The following is a 21,504-nucleotide window of genomic DNA, read 5'->3' on the forward strand; positions in this document are numbered from 1 at the left end:
AAAATGACGCACTCTTTTTTTTTTTTCAGGTTTGTTTCTAAATTTGTCTTTACTGACAAAAAACCTTTAGCAAACCAGTGTTGTGGCCCTCGATAACACAAAGCAAACTGTTCCTATTGTAAAATATTTGGCCCTTGTTGTAATCAATCGGTGTCATTGATTCGAGTCCATGCTCCAGCTTTTGCTGACTGCCCTTTAAAAACCACTGCGAGCCCTTTGTTTCACACATTCCACCCACTCTCCTCACCTTTTCACTGGTCAGAATCACAATGACATGATAGTATCAGCAAAGACAAGGTTGTCTGCCGGGTCACGTCAGAGTAGAACACCGGCTCAGCATGCGGTGGACTCCGTGTTCTACCTCAATTGCTGCCGTTTTCTCCTGCAGCATGTCCTTTTCATGCTCTCGTGTTCCCCGACTCCTTCACCTTCACCATCTTCCACTAGGTTCTGATTCTTTCCCCCACAGGCCTTCTGGGAAACGGAGAACTAAGGACCCTTTGTCTGGTCTACCTTTCTACCTCCGTGTGCCTAATTGGCGTAGAGTGCTGACATTTACACTCTTACACCTCAGCGACATGGCTCTCTCTCTCCACCGTAAAAGTGCTTATTAGTTTGAGAAGCCCCCCCACCCCCTCACCGTGGCTTCATTCTTTACCTTTTGCATGTTATCCACTTGGTTCGACCTGGACCAATCAGAATCATGCCACGGTATGATAAAAATACATTATGCTCCCAAAGAAGAACCCCCCCGTCAACTAATGTCAGCTGGGTAAAAGTTATCCCCGGCAGTAGACGTCTAAGGCACAAAATGGAGGATTCCTGACATGCAGGGCTTTCGAAAAGCCCCATCATCCCACTGCAACTGACTCGATAGGGGTGTAAGACTCTTTAAAAAAGCCCCGGCACATGCAAAATGGAAGACATGGGCTCTCGGCCAAAAATCTAGGGATTTTTTTTTTAAATGGCCATGTGTGAGATTAACTCACCTCCGAGCCTCCATGCAGTGCTGAGTCTGCAAGTGAAAGTGGGGAAGGATGAAGGTGAGGAGTGAATGATGGGAAGCTATTCAACTCAAAGGTTATTATATTCCTGCTTAGGTTTAGATCTGTTGGCGGCTTTTTTTTTTGGCAGTTTCCGCTGGTTTCTTCCCACAGTCGGTCCAACCGGCCCCTCTGTGCCACAGCACTTAGACTGAAAATTATCTTCACTGGCCGCCAGAGCCTCCACTTCCATTCATCTCGTGAGCAAAGTCTTTAAGATTTAAATGGAGCCGTTAGCACCTGCTTGAACATACAAACACATGTTCGCACCCTCTCTGTCTCCCATGTGTCTTCTCGACACATCCATCTGCCCAGCTGTGTACCACACCTGGCAGTTCTGCACAAATGGAGAGGCATTAAAAATGAATCAAACCTATCGAGGTAATGATGAGTCAATACAGACTTCTTTTTTTTTTTTTGTGTGGTTTGTTCACTGTTAGGGATGTGTTTGTAAGACAGAATATAATGGCGTTAACACAAGAGTGTGGGAGGGGCAGGAGAGGAGAGTGTACAGCTATTGTCATTCATAGTCGTACTCCTCCTGTTAGTGCCTGTCGTTTATTTTCCCAATGCATCATTGTCATCTGCTGTTTTTTTTTAATTCTGCCTCTACAAAAACACACCTGTCACTGTGTGTGTTTGTGTGAATACATATGTGTTAATGTTGTACGTGTATGTGTTTGTCCCACCAGGAGCAACACAAATAACCTCCTTTTGAAAATGCAAATGGATTCTATTTGTGGCCCGCTCCTGTCAGTGAGTGGGTGAGCGTTTTGGGGGAAGTTTTTGTGTATGCAACTGTGTGGTCGTTGTGTGATACGCCGCAATGTCTCAGTCTACGCATGCACGCAGACACGGTGTCAGCTCTACTTAATGCATCTGTTTAACACAGTTTTTGTGTGCTGCGACAGTGCAGACAGCAAGAAAGATATTTGTGTTTTGAGCGGGTGTGTGTGCGCGCGCGAGAACGCACGTTACAGTTTCACAGCGGGTTTTGAGGCGGTGTTTTCCTCGTTGCGGAACTGATGTTCAGTGAACAAAGTTTCTCGTCGTTTGTCCACATGTAAACTCAGTGTTTAGAAACAGTCTATCCTCTAATTTGGAAATGCACTTTAGTTTATTTATTTATTTCTGAGACAAAAATCTTCTGAATTCTCCTCCTGTCTTGTATTTGTTTTGTATGCGTTTGTGTATATGTGTTTACATATATATGCTGTGTATGTATGTACACGTACATTTGTATGTATACATATATGTATGTATATATTTGTATGCGTATATACTCTGTGTGTATATATGTGGATGCGTGTATATACAGTATGTGTATATATGTATATATATATATGATTGTATATACTATATGCATATGTATGAGTATACGTGTGTGTGTAAAAGTAATAGAAGTCTAGAATACCCACTACTACAGTTTTCTTGGGACAATATACCCGCTCAACAGTTTGGACGCCTTGCTCTGATTTCTTCTCTTCAGTAGAAAACCAATCTTGGCTGTGAGCCAGTCGAAAAATTTAGTTTTTCTTTAAACTGGTATTTTATACTGGTACAGAATATAGCCTGGTTTGTTTTATGTTTAATTTTATCAGGAAAGACAGTTTTGTTTTTTTGTTTTTTTACATTTGTTCACTCTTTGATAGTTCTCTATCTAATTCTTTCTTTCTCTCTGTTCCAACCACATTTGTTCACTCCTTGATAGTTCTCTATGTAATTCTTTCTTTCTCTCTGTTCCAACCTTAGGTCAGTCCAACTGTTATCAATTTCTTATTCTTTTTCAATATTTAACAAATAGTACTAGGTTTCTCAATGAAAACATCTTTTTCTTCTTATTCAACTAGATATATTCAGATTAATCTTTCATTTTATATTATGTTCACCTTCCAGGGTGCGAAATTAATAATTTCATCCTTCACATTATTCTTTCCTTTTCTTCTCATTATCTCTCTCCTTCCTCAGCCCCCTTCTGGACTTTCTCCCACAATAACCCCTACTTTCCTTCATTTACAGGAGAAAAACAAGGACAGAGACAAGCGCTTCCGTCCTCTCTACGACATCCCCTACATGTTTGAGGCCCGCGAGTTCTTGAGGAAGAAGCTCATCGGCAAAAAGGTAAGAAGCAGTGTCACGACCTTTCTCCATTCTGTGCCCCAGTTTATGAATGGTCTTGATTCCCTCTAATCAGCTTTTAATTAATTTAACAATAGTGTGGAACACGAATCCCTCACTTGCTGTACATTCTCAGCCTCTCCCTGTGAATACCAAGTACTCCCAATGATGCCCTGAGGGTTGGTATGGGCCTGATTGCACCCTTTTAAACAAGCGGTGCTGATTTTTCCCTCTTGTGTCTATTGATCTGCTGGTTCTCCACACCTCGGGGAGGGCATTATGATTTATACATATCTGACCCAGCAGAACACCACGCTCTGAACCAGAGAACACTTCAGATACAAGCCACTGCTGGAACATCTGCCTCCCCATTGTTTTTAATTTGAACAGATGAACTCCAAAATTAGGTCGTTGGTATTAGCATGAGAGTGCAGGAAGCCCTTGAGCTGAGTTGAATGAGGTGGAATGGACTTTGTAGTTTTCCTACAAGTGAGAACTGATTTGTTACCACCTGTGTCAAGTGTTAAACTTTTTCATATTTATTAGTTGCCAGCTCATTGCTTGGGGTCTCTGTGAAATTATTTTGCCATTGTTGTTGAGCGATGGAACATGGCGACAAAGCAGCTGTTGCTAGCGGGCTCATCCGACGCTTTCCTCCATTAATTGTTTTTTGTCCCTCGATAATGTTTTTCCAAATAACTAATTGTGAAACCTATTCGATACAGAGGGACATCATTACGGGACAATGCTGGAGAACATCCAGTCGAATGTCCAAATTGATTGAAAAAATGTCAGAATGTGGCGTTCTGCATAATCACCCAGACAAAATGACCTCCCTCGGTCAGAATTTATCTCATAAATACAATGTTGTTTTGTGGCTGAATCACAAATATCAGATTTTGGAGCTCAGACAGTCACAAATCAATTCTCAGTGTGCTTTTCAGAATGTTTTCCTCTGTCGGGGCCAGATTGTACCGAGCAAATGTGCGGCTTTCATGCCTCTAAACCACAGCAGTTAAATAACAGATCGAAAAAGCATTCCCGCGTCATGCAACTTTACGTGTGTTCACCGGTGGATAAAGGAAAAAGCTTTTCAGGACGGCGGAGAACAGCACGAAACAAGCGCTCACTAACTCAGCCTGAAGCCAGGAACTCGGTACCAGAGCGGAATTTATTTTCTCGCGTCAACTTCTCGTCACAGCCATTTTAATCTTTTTCATTAATGTTTTTTTAATGACCTCCTGACAAGTGAAGCAAGAATAATGACAATGCTGTATATTTGGGCTGTTTGTGTTCTGGAATAATGAGTAGTAATGGGATAGTGAGACAAAATGCTTTTAAAATACTGCAAAAGGTACACCAACAATGATGATAACGTATTTGTGGTTGTTGTGTTTGAAACCCTGGTGCTTATTTAGAATTGCGAAGTTAAAATTGCCCGTGGTTTTATCTAAAGTGGAGCTTTTCAAATATGCAAGTCAAGCCTGTGCTGCAGCTTTGACTGGTAACCACAAAAAAAAAACAAAAACAAAACAAACAATACAATTGAGAACAATGATGCCTTTATTGTCATAGGGAAAAAAACACAGGCACCTGATCATACTAACAAATAATCCAGATTCAGAACCCTGAATTAGTTAATTCTAATGGAGAGAGAGAGAGAGAGAGAGAGAGCGAGAGAGAGAGACAGAGAGAGAGAGAGAGAGAGAGAGAGAGCGAGAGAGAGAGACAGAGAGAGAGAGACAGAGAGAGAGAGACAGAGAGAGAGAGAGAGAGCCTTTTTTATAGTTCAAGTCCTTAAGTCATACTTTTTGAGGAGTAAATGGAATGATGACAAATCAGCTTTGCTGTATATTCGTACACACACACACACCCCCACCCCACAGCCGATAGCACTAAGACGAGTCCATGCTGACTTTCATGCAAAGTTTGATTTCATAAAACTGTTTTCTTAAACACTAGGGAGCTTGAGAAGTCAACTCGGCTGAAAGTTCTGCTTGCCTCTCTGAGCCTGAGGCAAATAGTTTTTTTTTTGTGTGTTTGTTTCTTCGGGAAAGTACACATTATTGTCTGAACACTCAAAACAGTTAACAAGTGCTGGAGCCGTTGTACACTAAGATGGTACACCCATGTAGACCCTGGGTTTAGGTATTAGAATCGGATGGGCTTTTTTTTTTCCGAACAATACTAATACTGGCCATTTTTACTATGTAGTGACCTCTAATTAAAAAAAAACTAATTAAGCTTAAATTAGTCCAAAATAAACACTAACTGCTTCACCTTTTACTTTCCCAATTTGATTGAATCGCTTGTAGCAGCAAATGTAAGATCCGCACAAGGTCATTAGATGATTCATAAGTCTCCAGATCTGGCCTCACACATCTCTTCTGGATCTTAAAGTTCAACTTATAAATTTAGTATACACCCCTGTATTCCTCCACATTTGATTAGTATTGAAGTTGGTTCTCCCACGTGTGTGCTTGCAGCCTCTTTGAAGTGAGTTAGGTTCAAGTGGAGAGCTCTTCCCCATTTGCCAGCCGTAAAAACCTTTTCAGTTTGCAAAATCAATAACGGAAGAGCTGTGGATCGCTTCTTCCCTCCCTTTACTTTTATTGTTGCTAAGACACACAGCTAAAGCTCTGAATTAAAGCCTCTGTCACAGTGCATCATTTTTTTTCAATAATTGCAGTGCACAGCCCTGAAACCAGCCTCGCTGTCTCTGTGAAAGCATCACCCTGCAGCTGGATTCTGGACAAAATGATCGCTGCTTCGCAACGGGTGAACATTATTGGCAAACACAACATTAACCTTCGAGGTTCTAATTTTAGTCAGCAGACAGCTGTTTGTTGACTTGGATTCAAGCAAATGCAAATGGTTATAGATTCACCAACTACCTCATCCGGGCGGCTCTGTTTATACCACTTTTAAAAACTATATTAAGCCAAAGTGCTATTTAATATGTATTCATATTTTGTTGTTATATGTGGAAATCATTTCTCTTTTGTATACACACAAAATATATTCAAGCGTTATTGCAGAAACAGTTGCTTTCACCTCTAAAATAAAAACACTCAAAATAATTGGATTATTCTAAAATAAATAACCGTTTTCCCTTTTTAACTAACTTTGGTATCAGCATAATTGAGATGTGGATTTGGTTACATATTTCATGATAACCTAGCTTTGTTTTAGCTATTTGTTCTATTTAATGAATCTTACCCATCCATTTCAATCTGTATAATGTTTATAGACTAAATAATTCCATATAGATTTATGCAGTTTTTCAGGAGGCTGAGTAAAGCTAGTGATGCCTTTAATGTTCTAGGAAAAACAATTGTATATGATTGTGTATGAAATGCTAATAAGGTCAGAAGTCGGCATGAATAACGAGATTCACTATTTAAGTTGGAGAGAGAGAGGGAGAGAGATGCAAGAAGTTTCCTGCTCACTTACTGATGAGCTGATGAGAAACTAAGATACCTCAAAACTGTTTCGGCCACAATCCACATCAAACTTTGTCCTGACTTGAATGCATAATGCTTTCGATGCCAGCCTGGTGCAGTGGAGCTAGTGTGCTAGCTTTTGCCTTGTTGTCTGCTTGTGACAGATTGTTTGCAATTGACAATGATGGCATGAAGAATACATAGTAAATGGAAATGTGTTTAAATTGATTTTTTGAACCCCCCCAGATAATTGGGCCCTGACCCTGGTGGATTTAAAAGATCTGATCTTCCATGAAAGAAAGAGGACGATTGCTTGATACACTTGTAGAGATGCGACTTCTGATTAATCATCTCATCACCAAAGGTGTATCTGTGAATCCTCTGTAGCTAATCATACTCCCGCGGTCTCAAGGTTAAGTTATCAGATTGACCTACGGGTATGTTCCCCATTGACGAGATTCTCGTTTAAAAAAAAAAAAAAAAGAATCCTAAAAACCTCCTGAGTCACCTTCCTGTGTGACTAAGCATGAGTTGCAATATTTTGAGCGCAAGCTCAAAGCCTTAATGTCACCTCTTTGATTTAGGTGAATAAAGCTACGTCAAAAGCTTTTTTTTTTTCTCTATAAAACCCTCTCTATTCTCCATACCTATAAAATGAGCAGGCTGCTTCTGATCTTTTATACGGCATATCTAATCTGCATATTCAAAGGATTCCCTCAGTTCTTTTTTTTTTGGCCGTGCACAGACTTCATTCAGTTCTCCTCTGATGTGGGGAGAAACTGTTGCAGTCCTCGGCCTGTTCTTTTTGAAGGAAGACTTTACAGAAGCCATGTCCAAAGTTCGGCCTCAGGGACAATTGTAGCATTGAAGGGAGTCTTTGATTTCTTAAGATTCAGTTTTTTATGGCTCTACATTTTTAAGAATCTTTTTTTTTTTTTTTGATGCATGAAATGGCTCAAATATTTTTGATACTTAGTGGCAAATGTGCAACAGAGTTAACAACTAACCTTTAGCTCAACATCCGTTACATGTGTCCTGTAATTTGTCAATGGTTCCCAAAGTCAGGGACCGTCTCCTCTTAGAGGGCATGAAGCTATCATTCTATCAAGATGACGAATAATCGTGATTAATCTACAGTTACCCTGTGATTTATAAGATGTATTCGTTTGATAAACCTGGTGTCTTTGTAACATAACTGCTGTCTTAAATACAGGAATTAAAGTTGTTTTATATTATATTAAATTTAGAATAATAGAATTTAAGATTTTAGCCTTACAGCTACGAGTAACTACGTTTTAAGATCACACTGTCCACACACCGCAGGTCTGTAACAAACTGAAATACATCTGCGGTGAAAAGAAATATTGAAGTTAAAAAACAAAGTAATTGTTTTTGATTCAGAACAGCTGCCTCACTATCAATATGTTTATTTTACTGCCTACAAATCCTCTTAACTGTCACCACAGTCTAAATATGCTCGAAAGCAATTTCTCTTTTCTCCTCTCACTCTGTCATCCCAGCCCTTTTCTGTCTTGTCTCATATACATGTCCCTTCCCTCAGTGGGACGACAGCGCTCGCATGGTGACATAATCCCAAAAAGCTCGATTTGGCTAACTTTATAAGTAGTGCTTCTTGTGCGCCGGGGTCTCAGCCTGAGCAGAAAAGAGAACAGTCCAACGGAAACCGTTGCATTAAGCCACTTATCAGGGTTGAGCACATTCGGATTATCCTACATTCTCAAAAGTGGCTCCTGTTACGCAGCTGCTCGTGTCGTACCGTTAGCGCCGACTTTCCTCTCTTCTCGGCAAACGCGAGGGAGTGTGCAGTCACTGTGAACACTGTGAGCAGGAATTTTGGAGACTGGAGGTGTGTGCATTTAGGCAGACGGTGAACAAGTGTGCAGCTCAGAGCGTCACCAAAACCCATTGTGTGGAATCCCGACAGCACTCCTACTTCTCCATATTTAACTCTGCTCACTTCGTCTTCACACCGAGCTGTTTCGGCTTTAAGTCTTGTTGCTTCAAACTCGGCTCATGTCAGTAGAGGATCAGTTGAGGTACCTCTAGGCCAAAGATGGAGGAATTTTTTCTGTAAAGCAGAATAAAATGAGCTGAGGGAAAATGCTGATAGGCCACATCAGTGTTTGGTTTTCAAAACTAAACAAAACAAAATCCAAATAGCTAACTAAAGAATTTTAACAATTGGAAAAACAAAGTAAAATAAATAAAATTACCCCATATTAAAATTACTATGGACAAGTCACAGGCCAGTTGTGGGTGGGTTTATGGACTGGAAGTGGTCCCTGGCCGGGAGTTTGAGAACCCTGATTTTGCAGTTGAAGAAGAACTACCTGCACCAATACAGAATACAACAGAACATTCAGTAGAGGTGCAAATAGTCATACTAACGTGTTTACGTACAAATACATTATATTTTAGAACCCTCAGTGCAGAAGTGACTCTATTGGAGAACATATTATTTTAATGTGTCTCATGGTTTTATTGACACCAGGTGACGTCAGATCCTTGAAAACCTTCATCTATTGAAGTCATTCATCTTCTGACTAAAATCTATGATAATCAAACCCATCCCATTCCTAAACTGGTTTAAACACTTTGATTTGAGCCATACAAATTCATAATTATTTCCTTCTCAATCAGTTCATAAACTCAATTTTAATGATCATTTTCTTTTGTTAAAGACTAATTTCCAGCTCCCTCAGAGCGTCTGCATGTCTCACGTCTTGGTCACACACTTTCTGTTCAAATGTTCCTCAGCTCCAGTTGTGTACATTTCCACCGTCCTTTTTGCTTCAAAAAAACACCGTCCTCTTTGATTACAAAATAATCTGCAGCACAGCTTTTTAGAATGGCACCAGATCACCTGTGAAAGCTGAATGGATTAGATTAAAGTGTGCAGGTGCCGTCTACTTGTGTCACTCCCTGTAAACATTAGCGCCTCCTACACTTTATCAGTATACGCAGAGTTTGACTGCGCCTCCGGAAAAAAAGAAAATCACTCAAGCCGAGTCCGTGCTGGGTTGTGATTACTGTCGGTCACACGCCACTACAGCTTGTTTGTTTAAACGCCGCCTCTCAAAAGGAACTAAAATATTAAGCAAGCGGGAGGCCTTTCATGCTCCGTTACATACAAACACATCATCTTTGGTTTTACATAACGTTTATCAGCGTTTGAATAGCTGCTTAAACTGCTTAAGTGCTTGCATTTAAATTTTTGGTTTCTCAAGGTTATAAAACTTTGATGAATCTACTTATAAAATTGCAACTGCACTTTTCAGACGAATGGCTGTCTGAATGATGTGCTTGTCTTCCATCATCCATTAAGGTTCTGAGGGGGATCGTTTCACCAGTCTTTTGAAGGGCCATATATAGGGCGTAGAGTCCAAGTGAAAAGGTGTACAAAAATGTATAGGATAAAGATAGAGTTTAAATGAAAATAGCAAAAACAGAATCTGAATACATGATAGACCCACTCCAAAATGTAGTTCAAGTAGCCTGAAAGCAGCTAAATATTTGTTTTAAAAGTTAGCCGTACATGTAGCTATTAAAATGGCGGAAAATATTAGGACTACAGTGAAGTAACCTAATAGTAGCGTAGATATGGCTAAAGTTTCTAAAGAATAACAGTTTTCCTTAAAGGGAGCTGAAACATATATACATATGTTTGTGTTTATGTATATATTTGTGTATATATGTACAATTCCTTTAGATGTATGTACATATATATGCTTATGTAAATATTAACATATATATGTATATATGTAAATAATTTAAAGGGTTACCCCAAGAAAGGTCCAAAAAAGTTGCTTCATTTCTTTTATGTGATAACTTTTTAGAAGGTTCTCTATAAGAGAAGCTAAAGTTAGCCAAAAATGGATAGACAGCAGGAGAAAATTACTAATTTAGCCCTGAGATGGATCAATCCATCTTAATTCACTTGAAAAGAAATAACAAAATGTGCAGCCATATGTTGTGTCGACATCAAATCAACAAAGATATGACAAAAAAAAAATCTAAATGTGTTTAAAGTGATCACGTTTCTTCTGCAGTATTACCCATATCTCCTCCTGACACCAGGGCGGCAGAAGCACCTCCGTCTTCCTCTTGTCCTGTCCTTTTCCTCGTCCTTGTTCTTATCACTCCTTTCCTTTCTAATCCATCTGCTGGCTCTTCCTCCTCCACCCTGCTCTTCTCTGGAGGCTTCTTACAGATAGCCGCGCCTTATCAGGAGATCTGTTAGATGGCCCGTGGAGAATGGGCTCGGAACTCCTCTAATCTAACATCGCTTGGTCAAAGTTTATAATCTGTCATTGCTCGGCATAATGGGGAAGAACTGGTGTTGTGGTTCCACAGCTCAGTGTCCTGCTCGCTGCTTAGCTAATGCATTTAAATCTCCCACTAAAAAGTTTTGTTGTCCTCCGCTCTTCTCTCATTTTCATTCAGCGATTGTCTTTTATTACATGTTCCTGTTTTTACATTGCTCCACTTCTCCCTCATTCATCACTGGTTTCTAGCCTGTGCACAGCCATTGATCACAACAGTGACCACGACTCTTGTAAAAAATGTAAAAGAGAATTTTTTTTTTCCTCTAATGTAAATGGCTTTTATTTGAGGATGAATGGATTTGAATGTGTTTTGTGTTCAGACCAGGTGATATCACACAACTATAACAATGGCTTTTTTTATAAGTGAATCTGGTGATTATAATACACCCAGTGGTAAATAGAATCTTCTTAATATTATTTGTTGGATTATTGATTACATTTATGCTGCAGCATTGTCTAATTTAGACGAAAAGATGGGGTCAGCGATGACATGGAGAAATGGGATTGATGGATGTAGGAGAAGAAGAAGGGGATTTAGAGACAAAGATGCAGAGAAATAAGATGCAGTCGCAGAAAGAAAGTTGCAGAAGAAAGAAAGAAAGCACAAAATCCATCTTCAGAGTCTGGAGGAGTGTAGGCTGAAGATAATGCTTGGTTGTATCTGCTCCTCTTACATAACTGAATTGTAATTTCTCAGAAACAGTTAAGGCAAAAACAAAGGAATACATTATGTTGGTGTTTTTGTCGGTGCTGCTCTGTGGATGTTGAAATTTACAGTTTTAATTTAATGCTGTGGTCCAGGAACAATTATATTAACAATTAAAGAAATTGAAATTTTCTTTTACATGTTGAACCCACTTTGGAGATTAAAAGTGTGAACTCATTGTTTTTTTTTTTCTGTTTTTTTGACTATAGGTCAATGTCACAGTGGACTACATCAGAGCAGCAACTGGACCTGGAGAAGGAATACCTGCCTTCTCCGAACGCACCTGTGCTACAGTTACCATTGGCGGCATGTAAGAACTTTCAGTCCACTTCATGTCTTTATCGTCTGAAATCCTGTTCATGTCCTGTTGTGGATACAGTCCAGGCTTTCTGACGCTTCTTTACATTAATTCAACCGAATCCTTACGAGTGTTTGAAGTCATTAGTTTCATCACAGACATAATTGTGAGCAGCTTCAAGGCAGAACAACACAGGAACCGTCACTGGTTGATTCTTAAGAAGCCATTATTTTCTCATTTATCACTGTGTGACCTCAGCGCGCTGTGTTGTATTTGAATTTCCCTGAGGTTTCTCAAAGTGCAAGCAATTATGTATCCATGCACACACACTGCTTTGAAGGAGTGGGAATGTGGTTTTAATCAGATCTAAACATTGTTTCGACTTCTTAAAGTTTAAAATTTATTCAGTGCGGGATAAAGAAACATCCGTGACATCTGACGTCGAGAAAATAAATATTCTGTCTTAAAAAAAACTTTTTTTAGTTATCTTTCTGCCTGTGTCTGTTAAAGCCCAAGACGCCATTACATAACCATATTTGAACCCGGGTCCCTCTTTGTCAGTATCACTGTTCGTGGTGTACATTTACCCATAGGGGTCAAGACCTGACCTCTGAACTCACCAATAACAGCTAACTCCACCACAGATAACAGATGGCTTAGTGTCCCGTAATAGCAGCAAACGAGGCGGCACAGACGTTCGATGTGACGTCTTTGAGCTTTTGTGACCCGATCTCTGTCTTATTTTATCCACAATTTTCCTACATTTTCACTCATTGAAGCCCTTTCATGAAAAAAAGATTTGACTTAAAAAAGGATATTTTAAGTGCTCAAATAAAATATTTTATTAGTGTGGAATAAGTACTATGAGCAAGGACTAATTATGTCCACTTTACAGGAAGTTTAAAAAAAAATCCCTTTTAGAGTTTTTGATAGAAAGTTAAAAAGCTAAGTGGATAAGAACTGAACAGGAGGGAGCTTAGTGAAAACAACGTGTCCATGCCGGAGTTTAGAAGATGAGTGGTTTAAGTGGACTGAGAAAGACCACGATCACACAGATGCCAGTGTCCTGGAACACCTGAAAATGAATGACCAACTTTTCAGGGATGGAAAATGAGGGGAAAAAGGTCAAATGTTCGGGGCTTTTCCTCCCCCTCTGCCACTCCTTGTATTGAAAGGCATTGCAGTCATTTTAAAAGTTAAGTACATGCAATGGGAAAAACTGAAGCTCATCATGTGACTCTACCAGCCATTCACATTTGTATGTCAACTCAACGCAGCCCTTCACTTCACATTTCACTTTGTTTCCTGTAGCAAAGTTCTAGTAGTTCACGACCTACGGTGTCGGTATTAAATATTTCTGCCCCTTTCCTTTGTGAGAATAGGTGTAATATGTGTAAATGTACAAAATGCAAGTTTCAGATGGTAAAATCTCTGTGTCCACTTCTCTGTAACACTTTCTAACCTGGCACAGTTTGATAACCTATGCTAGAGGTTATCAACTGGCGGCCCGCGGCTAAATCTGGCCCATCGACCCATCCAATCCACCCAGACTGGATTCCAACAACATCAAATAATAATGTTATTCAAAAATGTGATTTTCATTTCATTTTATTTGAGTGTTCGGCCCCCGAGGTGTCTGTCTAAAGCAATTCTGGCCCTCCGACAAATACAGTCGGTGACCCCTGCCCTTTGCCCGACTTGATGCAGCTCAGCTCAATTGCTCAGGCAGGAATGTTTCCATCGATTTGTGAAATCCACATTTCTATCACTGAGCTAACAGGATACAGGCTCGATGAAGTTAAGAAGTGGCCCGTGAGTACAGTAATACCCTCATTCAGTCCTTCATCCTTTCTTCTGTACATCAGCAGCGAGGAAGCAGTTTAAGTGTGCAAAGTCAACATATCTCTGACCTTTGTCCTTCAGCAAAGCCACCCTGGGAATCTTCCACGTCCATATTTTCTTTTTGTTGAGCCAGCTCACTGAGAATTTGTTCAGAGGCCGGGGGGGAAAGGAGGGAGGCAGGGAGGGTTTGCTTGTTGTAGTTATTAAGGTAATCTCTTCTTCTCCCTCTTCCTCCAGTAACATCGCAGAGGCTCTGGTCAGCAAAGGCCTCGCGACGGTGATCAGATACAGACAGGATGACGACCAGCGCTCCTCCCACTACGACGAGCTGCTTGCTGCAGAGGCTCGGTGAGGAAACCAGACACAGAGATACTGATGCAATATTTTACACCTGGCCCTTTAATAATCACACCACCAAACCCTGTTCTCTGTATATATAATTTCCTACAATTTTTTAAAGTTAATCCTGATGCATGTCCTTAGTCCCCCTTAATCTGTTCAACTTTTTCTGTGGTTAGAGTGGATTATGTGAAACCACCTGAGGCCACACTGGTTCTACTTTGATGCTTAAGATTGTGTGCTTTAAAATTGGTTAATTTATGTTGTTTATAACATTAGTATTTTTTAAATTGTGTTTAAAAAACAGGAACTAATAAAAAAAACGTTGTTAAAAGGTCATAAAAAGGTAGACTGAAGTTAGCCATAATGATGGCATAACCTGCTTAACATAAACTGCAGAAATCAGTAAATATAACTCCATTAAATAATTAAAACACAGCCAAAGCTAAGGCCAGAAATGTCTAAAAACCCAAACAAAAAAGCACATTAACCTAAAGAAAGCAGGCATTATTGCAAAAAAGTTTCTTGTAATTAGTTTTTAATTAGCTCAATATACCTATATATATAGATTGTGCATACGTTTAAGGTGGTCCACAGGCAGCAAAGTCGTGCTGGAACTGTTGAAGAAAGGTGGTATAAACAGTGCTTTATATACAGTACACACCCATATACCAAATATGGATACATTTGTGCATGTATACTCCTACCTATTTCACAGTACTTTATGAACGGTATACATTCATATATCAATGTTTGAAATCCACTAAATATTAATGAGAAAAAAAAATGTCTACCTATGCATACCCTCATTTTAGGAAACAAAGATGATTGACTTCTTCCAAACTAAACTACAGTTAGGCTGGACCAAGCTAACAGCTGCTAAAGCACAGAAAGAAAAAAGAAAGATAACAAAAAGTAGATAGTAAAAATATCATAATTATAGCTCAGGAGGGAGTTAGAAATGCAATTAATATGAATGCACAAAACTTTTTGTTTTTACATTTTTTAAGAACTGATGCTAATTGGCTTTCACCATAAATAACCTGTACGTGGGCCACAACTGGCCCCAGCACCTCGCTTTGAACAAACCCACTTTCGACGCAGCCATGAAGTTAGGCAAACATTTAGTTTAAACTGTGCATGACCTTGTTTTTTATTGCTGGGGAAAAAAGAAAAAAAAAAATACAGTATATATTTGACCTTGAGTTTTTTTTTTTTTCTTTCCTTCTAAATGGACAGTATATATTTGACCTTGAGCTTTTTTTTTTTCTTTCCTTCTAAATGGCTCGTACGTTTGCTGTTACATTCAACGTGACACAAGGAAAACATCTCAGCCTGTTATAGTACATTTTCTCCTGGAATTGTGTCCTTGCTGTCACATTCACTAATTCATGCATTGGTTCTTTTTTTTTAATCTTAACATACATGCCTACACACACACACAGTCACCCACCTCCTACCTTCCCCACTGCTGGATGCTAAATCAGACGCTCTCTTTACACAGACCCTATGAATATAATTACATGGAAGTGCAGTGGAGAGATTTAGTGCCTGCTTTATTACTCTGTCATAGATTAAGATCTGCTGGCTACAGGTAGAGCAGATGCAGCCACTGCTGTCTTTTTTTTTTTTTTTTTTTTTTTTAAACACAACGCTGTCTCTTCTTCTACACTGTCTCCTCGCCCGCTCTTCTTTCCCATTTTCTCCATCTTTCTCACTTTTTTTTTTCCTGTACATATTTTGTCCTTATTCGTTCCCTAGTGTCCTTCCCTAGCCTTGGTCTTCTCCAGCCCTTTCTCTTCCATGGTTATCTCGTCTTTGGTCACTCTCTTCTCTCTCTCTCTCTCTCTCTCTCTCTCTCTCCCTCCGTCCCTGGTGGGGTCTTATTAAAGTTGATGAGAGGTTTCTCTCTGTAGCATTAGTTTTATTTTTAGTTCCCTCTGCACATGAGCAATGGCCTGCAGCTTCCATGGAACCTCCTCCTGGCTATTATATGTGCACGTGCCCACACACACACACACACACACACACATATATATAACTATATACATATACATGCTTTCATAAATGTACATGCCATCTTAGAAGCGATGGTGCGTGCATCCCAGTGACCCAGAGGTGGCGTGATTCCACTCAGCAGCCGACGTTATCCTGGTCATCTTCATCTCATTTGGCCCTTGAGGCTTTTTACAGCGGTTGTCTTCAGCACCAGTCATCATCGCTAAACTCCCAGCTGCCTCTAAAAAAATAAATAAAAGCAACTCATGTCTCTCTGTTTCTCCTCATCCCTCCGTAATGATGATTTCCTAAATCTCAGACTTATAGATTATTTGGTTATAAGAAAGAGGGGAAACAGGAACCCTCTGCTTTTGGACGCAGCAGTAGCTCCCCCTGCTGCTATTGTTATTCGAGGGGCTCTTATTTGTTCCGGGTCTTTCAGCTTCAAAAGTCTTGTGCTTACTGGATGTGCTGCAATTGTGCTCAAGCTGCTGAGTAATTTTCCTTTTTTGTGGGTTTTTCCTGACTCTAGTGCCATCAAGAACGGGAAAGGCCTGCACAGCAAGAAGGAGGTTCCCATCCACAGAGTGGCAGACATCTCTGGGGTATGTATGTCTTTTACAGTAAATGGGATTAAAAGGCTCTCCGCTTATGCGTTGTGAATAGATAATGGCCCTGCATTTGTTTTACTGTAATGTCATTGGGGAATAGGAGTGGGAGAAAATATTGTTTTTCTGATGCATCGGCGTTGCCGAGATCCAATAGAAATTGATGTAGAAAAAAAATTAAAACGAAATCTATTATTTAAAAATACAATAGTGCCCGTTGAACCAATCATGTTGTGTGATGTCATAAACGCCGCGCAACTCCTGAGGAGTAGCCTGTGTATTTCTTTTTCTTTTTCTAATCCATTTGTCATTTAGAAACTAAACACACAGAAGTGTCGTAACCGTGTTATTCTTCTTATACCAAGAGGGAAATGCAGCTTCGCAATAATCAAAGATAATGGTACTAATATTGTTTTTGTTTTTATAGTGTATTTAAAATATACTTAAAATATAAATATATAGGTATTAAGTATTGGCCAATTATAATGATGTCATTATTAAAATGAAATTATGAGGCACCTAATTATACCTTGTTAGACAGTGTGTATAAATAATAGTTAGAACAGCTGCATTTGCTTTAAGTTAGCTTGTCTTGTCAACATGTGTTGAACTCAACGTCATTTTAAAGTCATACATTTTTGAGTTTTAGGATTAGAACCAGGAACGGCTCGTTCTGCTAGTCAGGATCGGTTGCTTTATCTGTATGTATAGAAACGATGACTTTTCACAGCAGTACCGTATATGAGCTATAAGATGACAGCAGCGCTGATGACAGTGGCGGGGAGTATACTGTACAACGTGAATATACAGGAGTCTACCAGACAACTCTGTTTGAATATTAACTCAAAATTGAACTGTAGCGTCAGGTCTATATTGTGCTCTACTACGTTCTCTCTCAATAAATATCACTCTCAGCCAAAACAATAAGTAAGATTTTACTTATTGAATTATATATCCAGAATCCCATCAATTATAAACACTGCAAATGATATTCAGTTCTCCTCATGACTCAACGTCTCTGCTTCTTAGAGCTGTTTTTTTATCTTCTTATGCTACACTAAGGGTCCTCTAAAAATATTCAGCTCCATTAATAAAACCATCAGCGGTGCCTGGTCCTAGCTTGTTGATATGTGCCCCGGGGCTTGATGGAAGCATAATTTGGCTAATGAACCTGATTTGAGCACTCAACAAATGAACATCAGAGCAGGAAAAATCTCAAAGAAACAAGTAATGGGTGGCTGGTGCACATTGATTAAACCTTTTTATATGTTCAACAGAAACATTAAAATAAAGATGATGATGATGAAGAAGAGAAAAACGCTTTGTGCTTTTAAAACCTTTTCCCAGTTTCCAGTTCTCCTGTGATAATACTTCTCCTTCAAGTCTTAAATCTGTTAAAGCCAGGCCAGGGATATAAGAAGTTGTTTTTATTAGGGCCAAAGCTCCAACAGACAGCAGCAAGACTGATGCAGAGCTACAATCAGTGCATCATTGCCCGACTCCTGCTGCAAAATGGGCACAAAGTTTTTCTTCCACCTTTAGTTTTAATACAAATAATCTCAATTTGGTGGCTGCAAAAAATGTACTGAAGTCTCAACAAAATATAAAAACTCTGTTGCTTTAGCACAGCAGTAAACTGAAAAAAACTCCACCCGTGACAAATTGACAAGCCTTGTATTAAAACCCAACAGGAATTCAGCTTTGTTTTCAGCCTTACTCCAGAGTTCACTGCAGAGTTCGAATACGATAAAGACATTTTATTTATCTTCAAAGCCTTAACAAACTGTAACATTTTAAGACATTAGTGTTGGATGTTTTGCTGTATAGTTAGCATACATTAGCACATATGGATCACTGTGGCTACTAAAAATATCAATTTTCAATTTTCTACTGAATGAATGAATGGATATTGGAATACACTTTTCCTTGGTCAATTTTCAATCAACTTTAAGAAAGTCAATGTTCTGCTGAATGAATGAATGGATATTGGAATACTGTGTTTGGGGTTTTAAAATTCCCCAAACTCTACAACATCCAGAGCAGCAGGTTGAGGTTGTTTACCATTAGCATGTCTGACCAATGACATGCTAGAGCCTCGTTTACCCTCGTATAAATTCCCATTTAGTTCTTATTTTAGTTAGTGACGGTTGTTAAATATAAGGGTCGTGGACTGAATTATTAGCCAATGAAATAAACTCTGGCCAACAGGTGCCTCAGCTCTTTAGTATTTGTTTATTCCCCAGTAGCATGTGCATCTGTCCAGGTCCAACCTACAGAATGTCCAACAGTTACAGCAGCCCTCCCCGTTGTCACCATGCAGTTCTCCTCTTCACCATTTTTGCGTCTATTTTAAACATCCAGTGACATATCACTGTGAACTACTTCAAACCTGATCTTCAGGAACATTAGCACCTTGTTGTCTCTCACTTGAGCTCTCTTGTTGTACTTGTATCCTCTAGAGAGACATTTGGTTAAATTACTCTGCCTTTTTTCCCTTCCTGTACTCGCCTTTTTTTTTTTTTTCTTTAAGCTCAGAGCGGGCCAACACATTCGGTGGCTGCGATCGCGCACTGCAAAGTTGCTGCTTAAAGTATCATCAGCTCCCATTTGAACAAATGAGTAAAGCTCTTTAACACCAAGGGGACTATAGAGTTACAGTGCATAACTTCTCTCCGACGTTCCACATTGTCATCAACATTACCTCCCTATGTGTTATTGTGTCAGCAAGACAGATAAATTACTGCACCCTATAAAGATAATTATGGCAGGGAATTGTTGTGCTGACTGTAACTCCCATGACTCCCGGGGAGTTTTAGTGCATCTTATACTTATAAACCCCCAACCCCTTAACTAGCTAAATTGACCACATCCTATGTGTAGCAATGACTTGGGAGTAGTTGCGGGGGTAAGTGCTAAATAATTAATTTACTTTAATAACGGGGAGAAAAAGCAATATACGCCACACCCTTAATCCAGCTGGAGATTTCACACATTTTCCTCATTAAAAACTGTCCCAGTGACCCAGTCGGGGTTGGAGGATTTTAACGTGATTGTGCTGAGTCGTGTGTTTTTGGTGCACTACTGTGTGGCTTCGCCCTTAGCGTGCCTTTTATTAGCACTGTCCACTCTCAGTCGCTGCTGTCAACCTTGTCATATGATGCTTTCACAGACTGACTTTTCAGAATAAAATCTGTAACCTGGTCAATTTTTTTTTTTCAATCTAAGGGTTCGCCCTCATGTCTGTTTATCAAAAATAAGTTTCTCATCCTCTAACTAGGTGTGAATCTATATAAGAAAAGCCAAGAAATAAACTACTACTGCTGAATGTGCATCTGTTGCATTAACTCACACAGTTAGAATGTACAAAACAAAACGCCAAGGCATTTGGTGCTTTCTAAATGCAGTTCTGGCTGGACTGGGAATTTAACCAGCAACCAACCTAACGTCCAGCTACAAACCTGATCTGTTAACCCACCGTTAGCACAACCTTCTTTTTTTTTTTTTACAGCGCCACCCTTGTTTAGTTAGGAATAGAGAGATGACAAATTTACAGCTGTTGTCTCAAACGTAAACACTTGAGCCCCAATACATTTGTTTTTCTTTGAACAAATGAAATAAAACAACATTTCAGTGCATTTTTCCTACTGTGGAAGAAAAATAAAGTATTGAAATTTAGATTGAAGGCTACTCACTGCCGTCATAAATTAGGTTACCCGGCGGAAGGGCAAACATGTACCGTCTTTTTGCTCAACAAATACATGTGCACTTACAAAAGTCCTGACTTTATTTATTTAAGGCTTTTAGAAAGTGCACTCACGTTTCTGCAAACAAACAAACAAACAAACAAAATGGAAAAGGAATTGAAGCCCAGTCTAGGATGACTGCTAGTTGGAGCCACTGGGCATGTGAGCAAGTACCAGCATGCACCAGTGGTTTAGTTAAGCTAATGTAATGAGCTTTCTTATACAAAGGACCAAAATAGCAACATTTGCCCCAGTCGCCCCCCCCCCCACGTCCCTGTTCTTCTCCTCTGCTCCTCTCAGATACTCCCCCACAGATCACTCTCCCCACGTGCTACAGCACAGTCTGACGCAGGCGGAAATGCACCTCGACCGTACATGTCATGATACACATGTCACCTTCCTCTGGCTCCGTGGTTAATTTTGACACTAAAGGGAACACGTTCACGCAGTGGGCTGCAAACAGAAATGGAGAACATATATGTTTATAAATACACAGCGTGGGAGAGGAGGAAATATGTTGGGAGCAGAGTGGATGGAGCACTTGACTCAACTTCTACCTTTAAAGCTAGGATACACAAATGCGTGAGGAGGCCCTGTTTTCTACGCTCCTCCACTTGCCTCTCCTCTTTTTTTTTTTTTTTTTTTTTGAGTTAGATTGCAAAGCCCACACACTGCAGGTGCGGGGAACTTGTTTGTGTGTGTATGCGAAACTGTTTTGTTGTCTCCCACTCAAGGGACTATTTTGGACGTCGGTGGGTGGAGTTCAGGTGGTGTGTCTGAGCCACAAACCCTGCACTCATAATGTCACAGGCTCTCGAGGCGTTGATGATGTGAGCTGCAGATGGAGGGTCTCATCTGGAGCCCTGGAATTAGTCTCAGGTTTTAGTTTAAAACGCAGGTGAAAATATCCTGTATTGACAGAGGTGTTGAAAAAGGTGGCATTTCTTGTCTTTTGTCCACGGTTAGGAAAATCGCACTGATTTGTCCGTTTCATTTTCTTTGATCAACAATTGAAACGAT

The 21,504-nt window shown here is 39.8% G+C and overlaps 1 protein-coding gene across 1 annotated transcript in view; it reads left to right on the forward strand.

The window, feature by feature from the left end:
* snd1 (staphylococcal nuclease and tudor domain containing 1) overlaps nucleotides 1-21,504 on the forward strand; it is a 187,762-nt gene that overhangs the window by 28,813 nt on the left and 137,445 nt on the right. The window contains exons 11-14 of the mRNA XM_008315686.3: nucleotides 3,063-3,164; nucleotides 11,866-11,966; nucleotides 14,034-14,144; nucleotides 16,666-16,738. Of these exons, the coding sequence (XP_008313908.1) occupies nucleotides 3,063-3,164; nucleotides 11,866-11,966; nucleotides 14,034-14,144; nucleotides 16,666-16,738 (387 nt within the window). The remainder of the gene's footprint in view (nucleotides 1-3,062; nucleotides 3,165-11,865; nucleotides 11,967-14,033; nucleotides 14,145-16,665; nucleotides 16,739-21,504) is intronic.

This window comes from Cynoglossus semilaevis, chromosome 8 (genome assembly GCF_000523025.1).
Source record: "Cynoglossus semilaevis isolate Cse_v1.0 chromosome 8, Cse_v1.0, whole genome shotgun sequence".
Lineage (NCBI taxonomy): Eukaryota > Metazoa > Chordata > Actinopteri > Pleuronectiformes > Cynoglossidae > Cynoglossus > Cynoglossus semilaevis.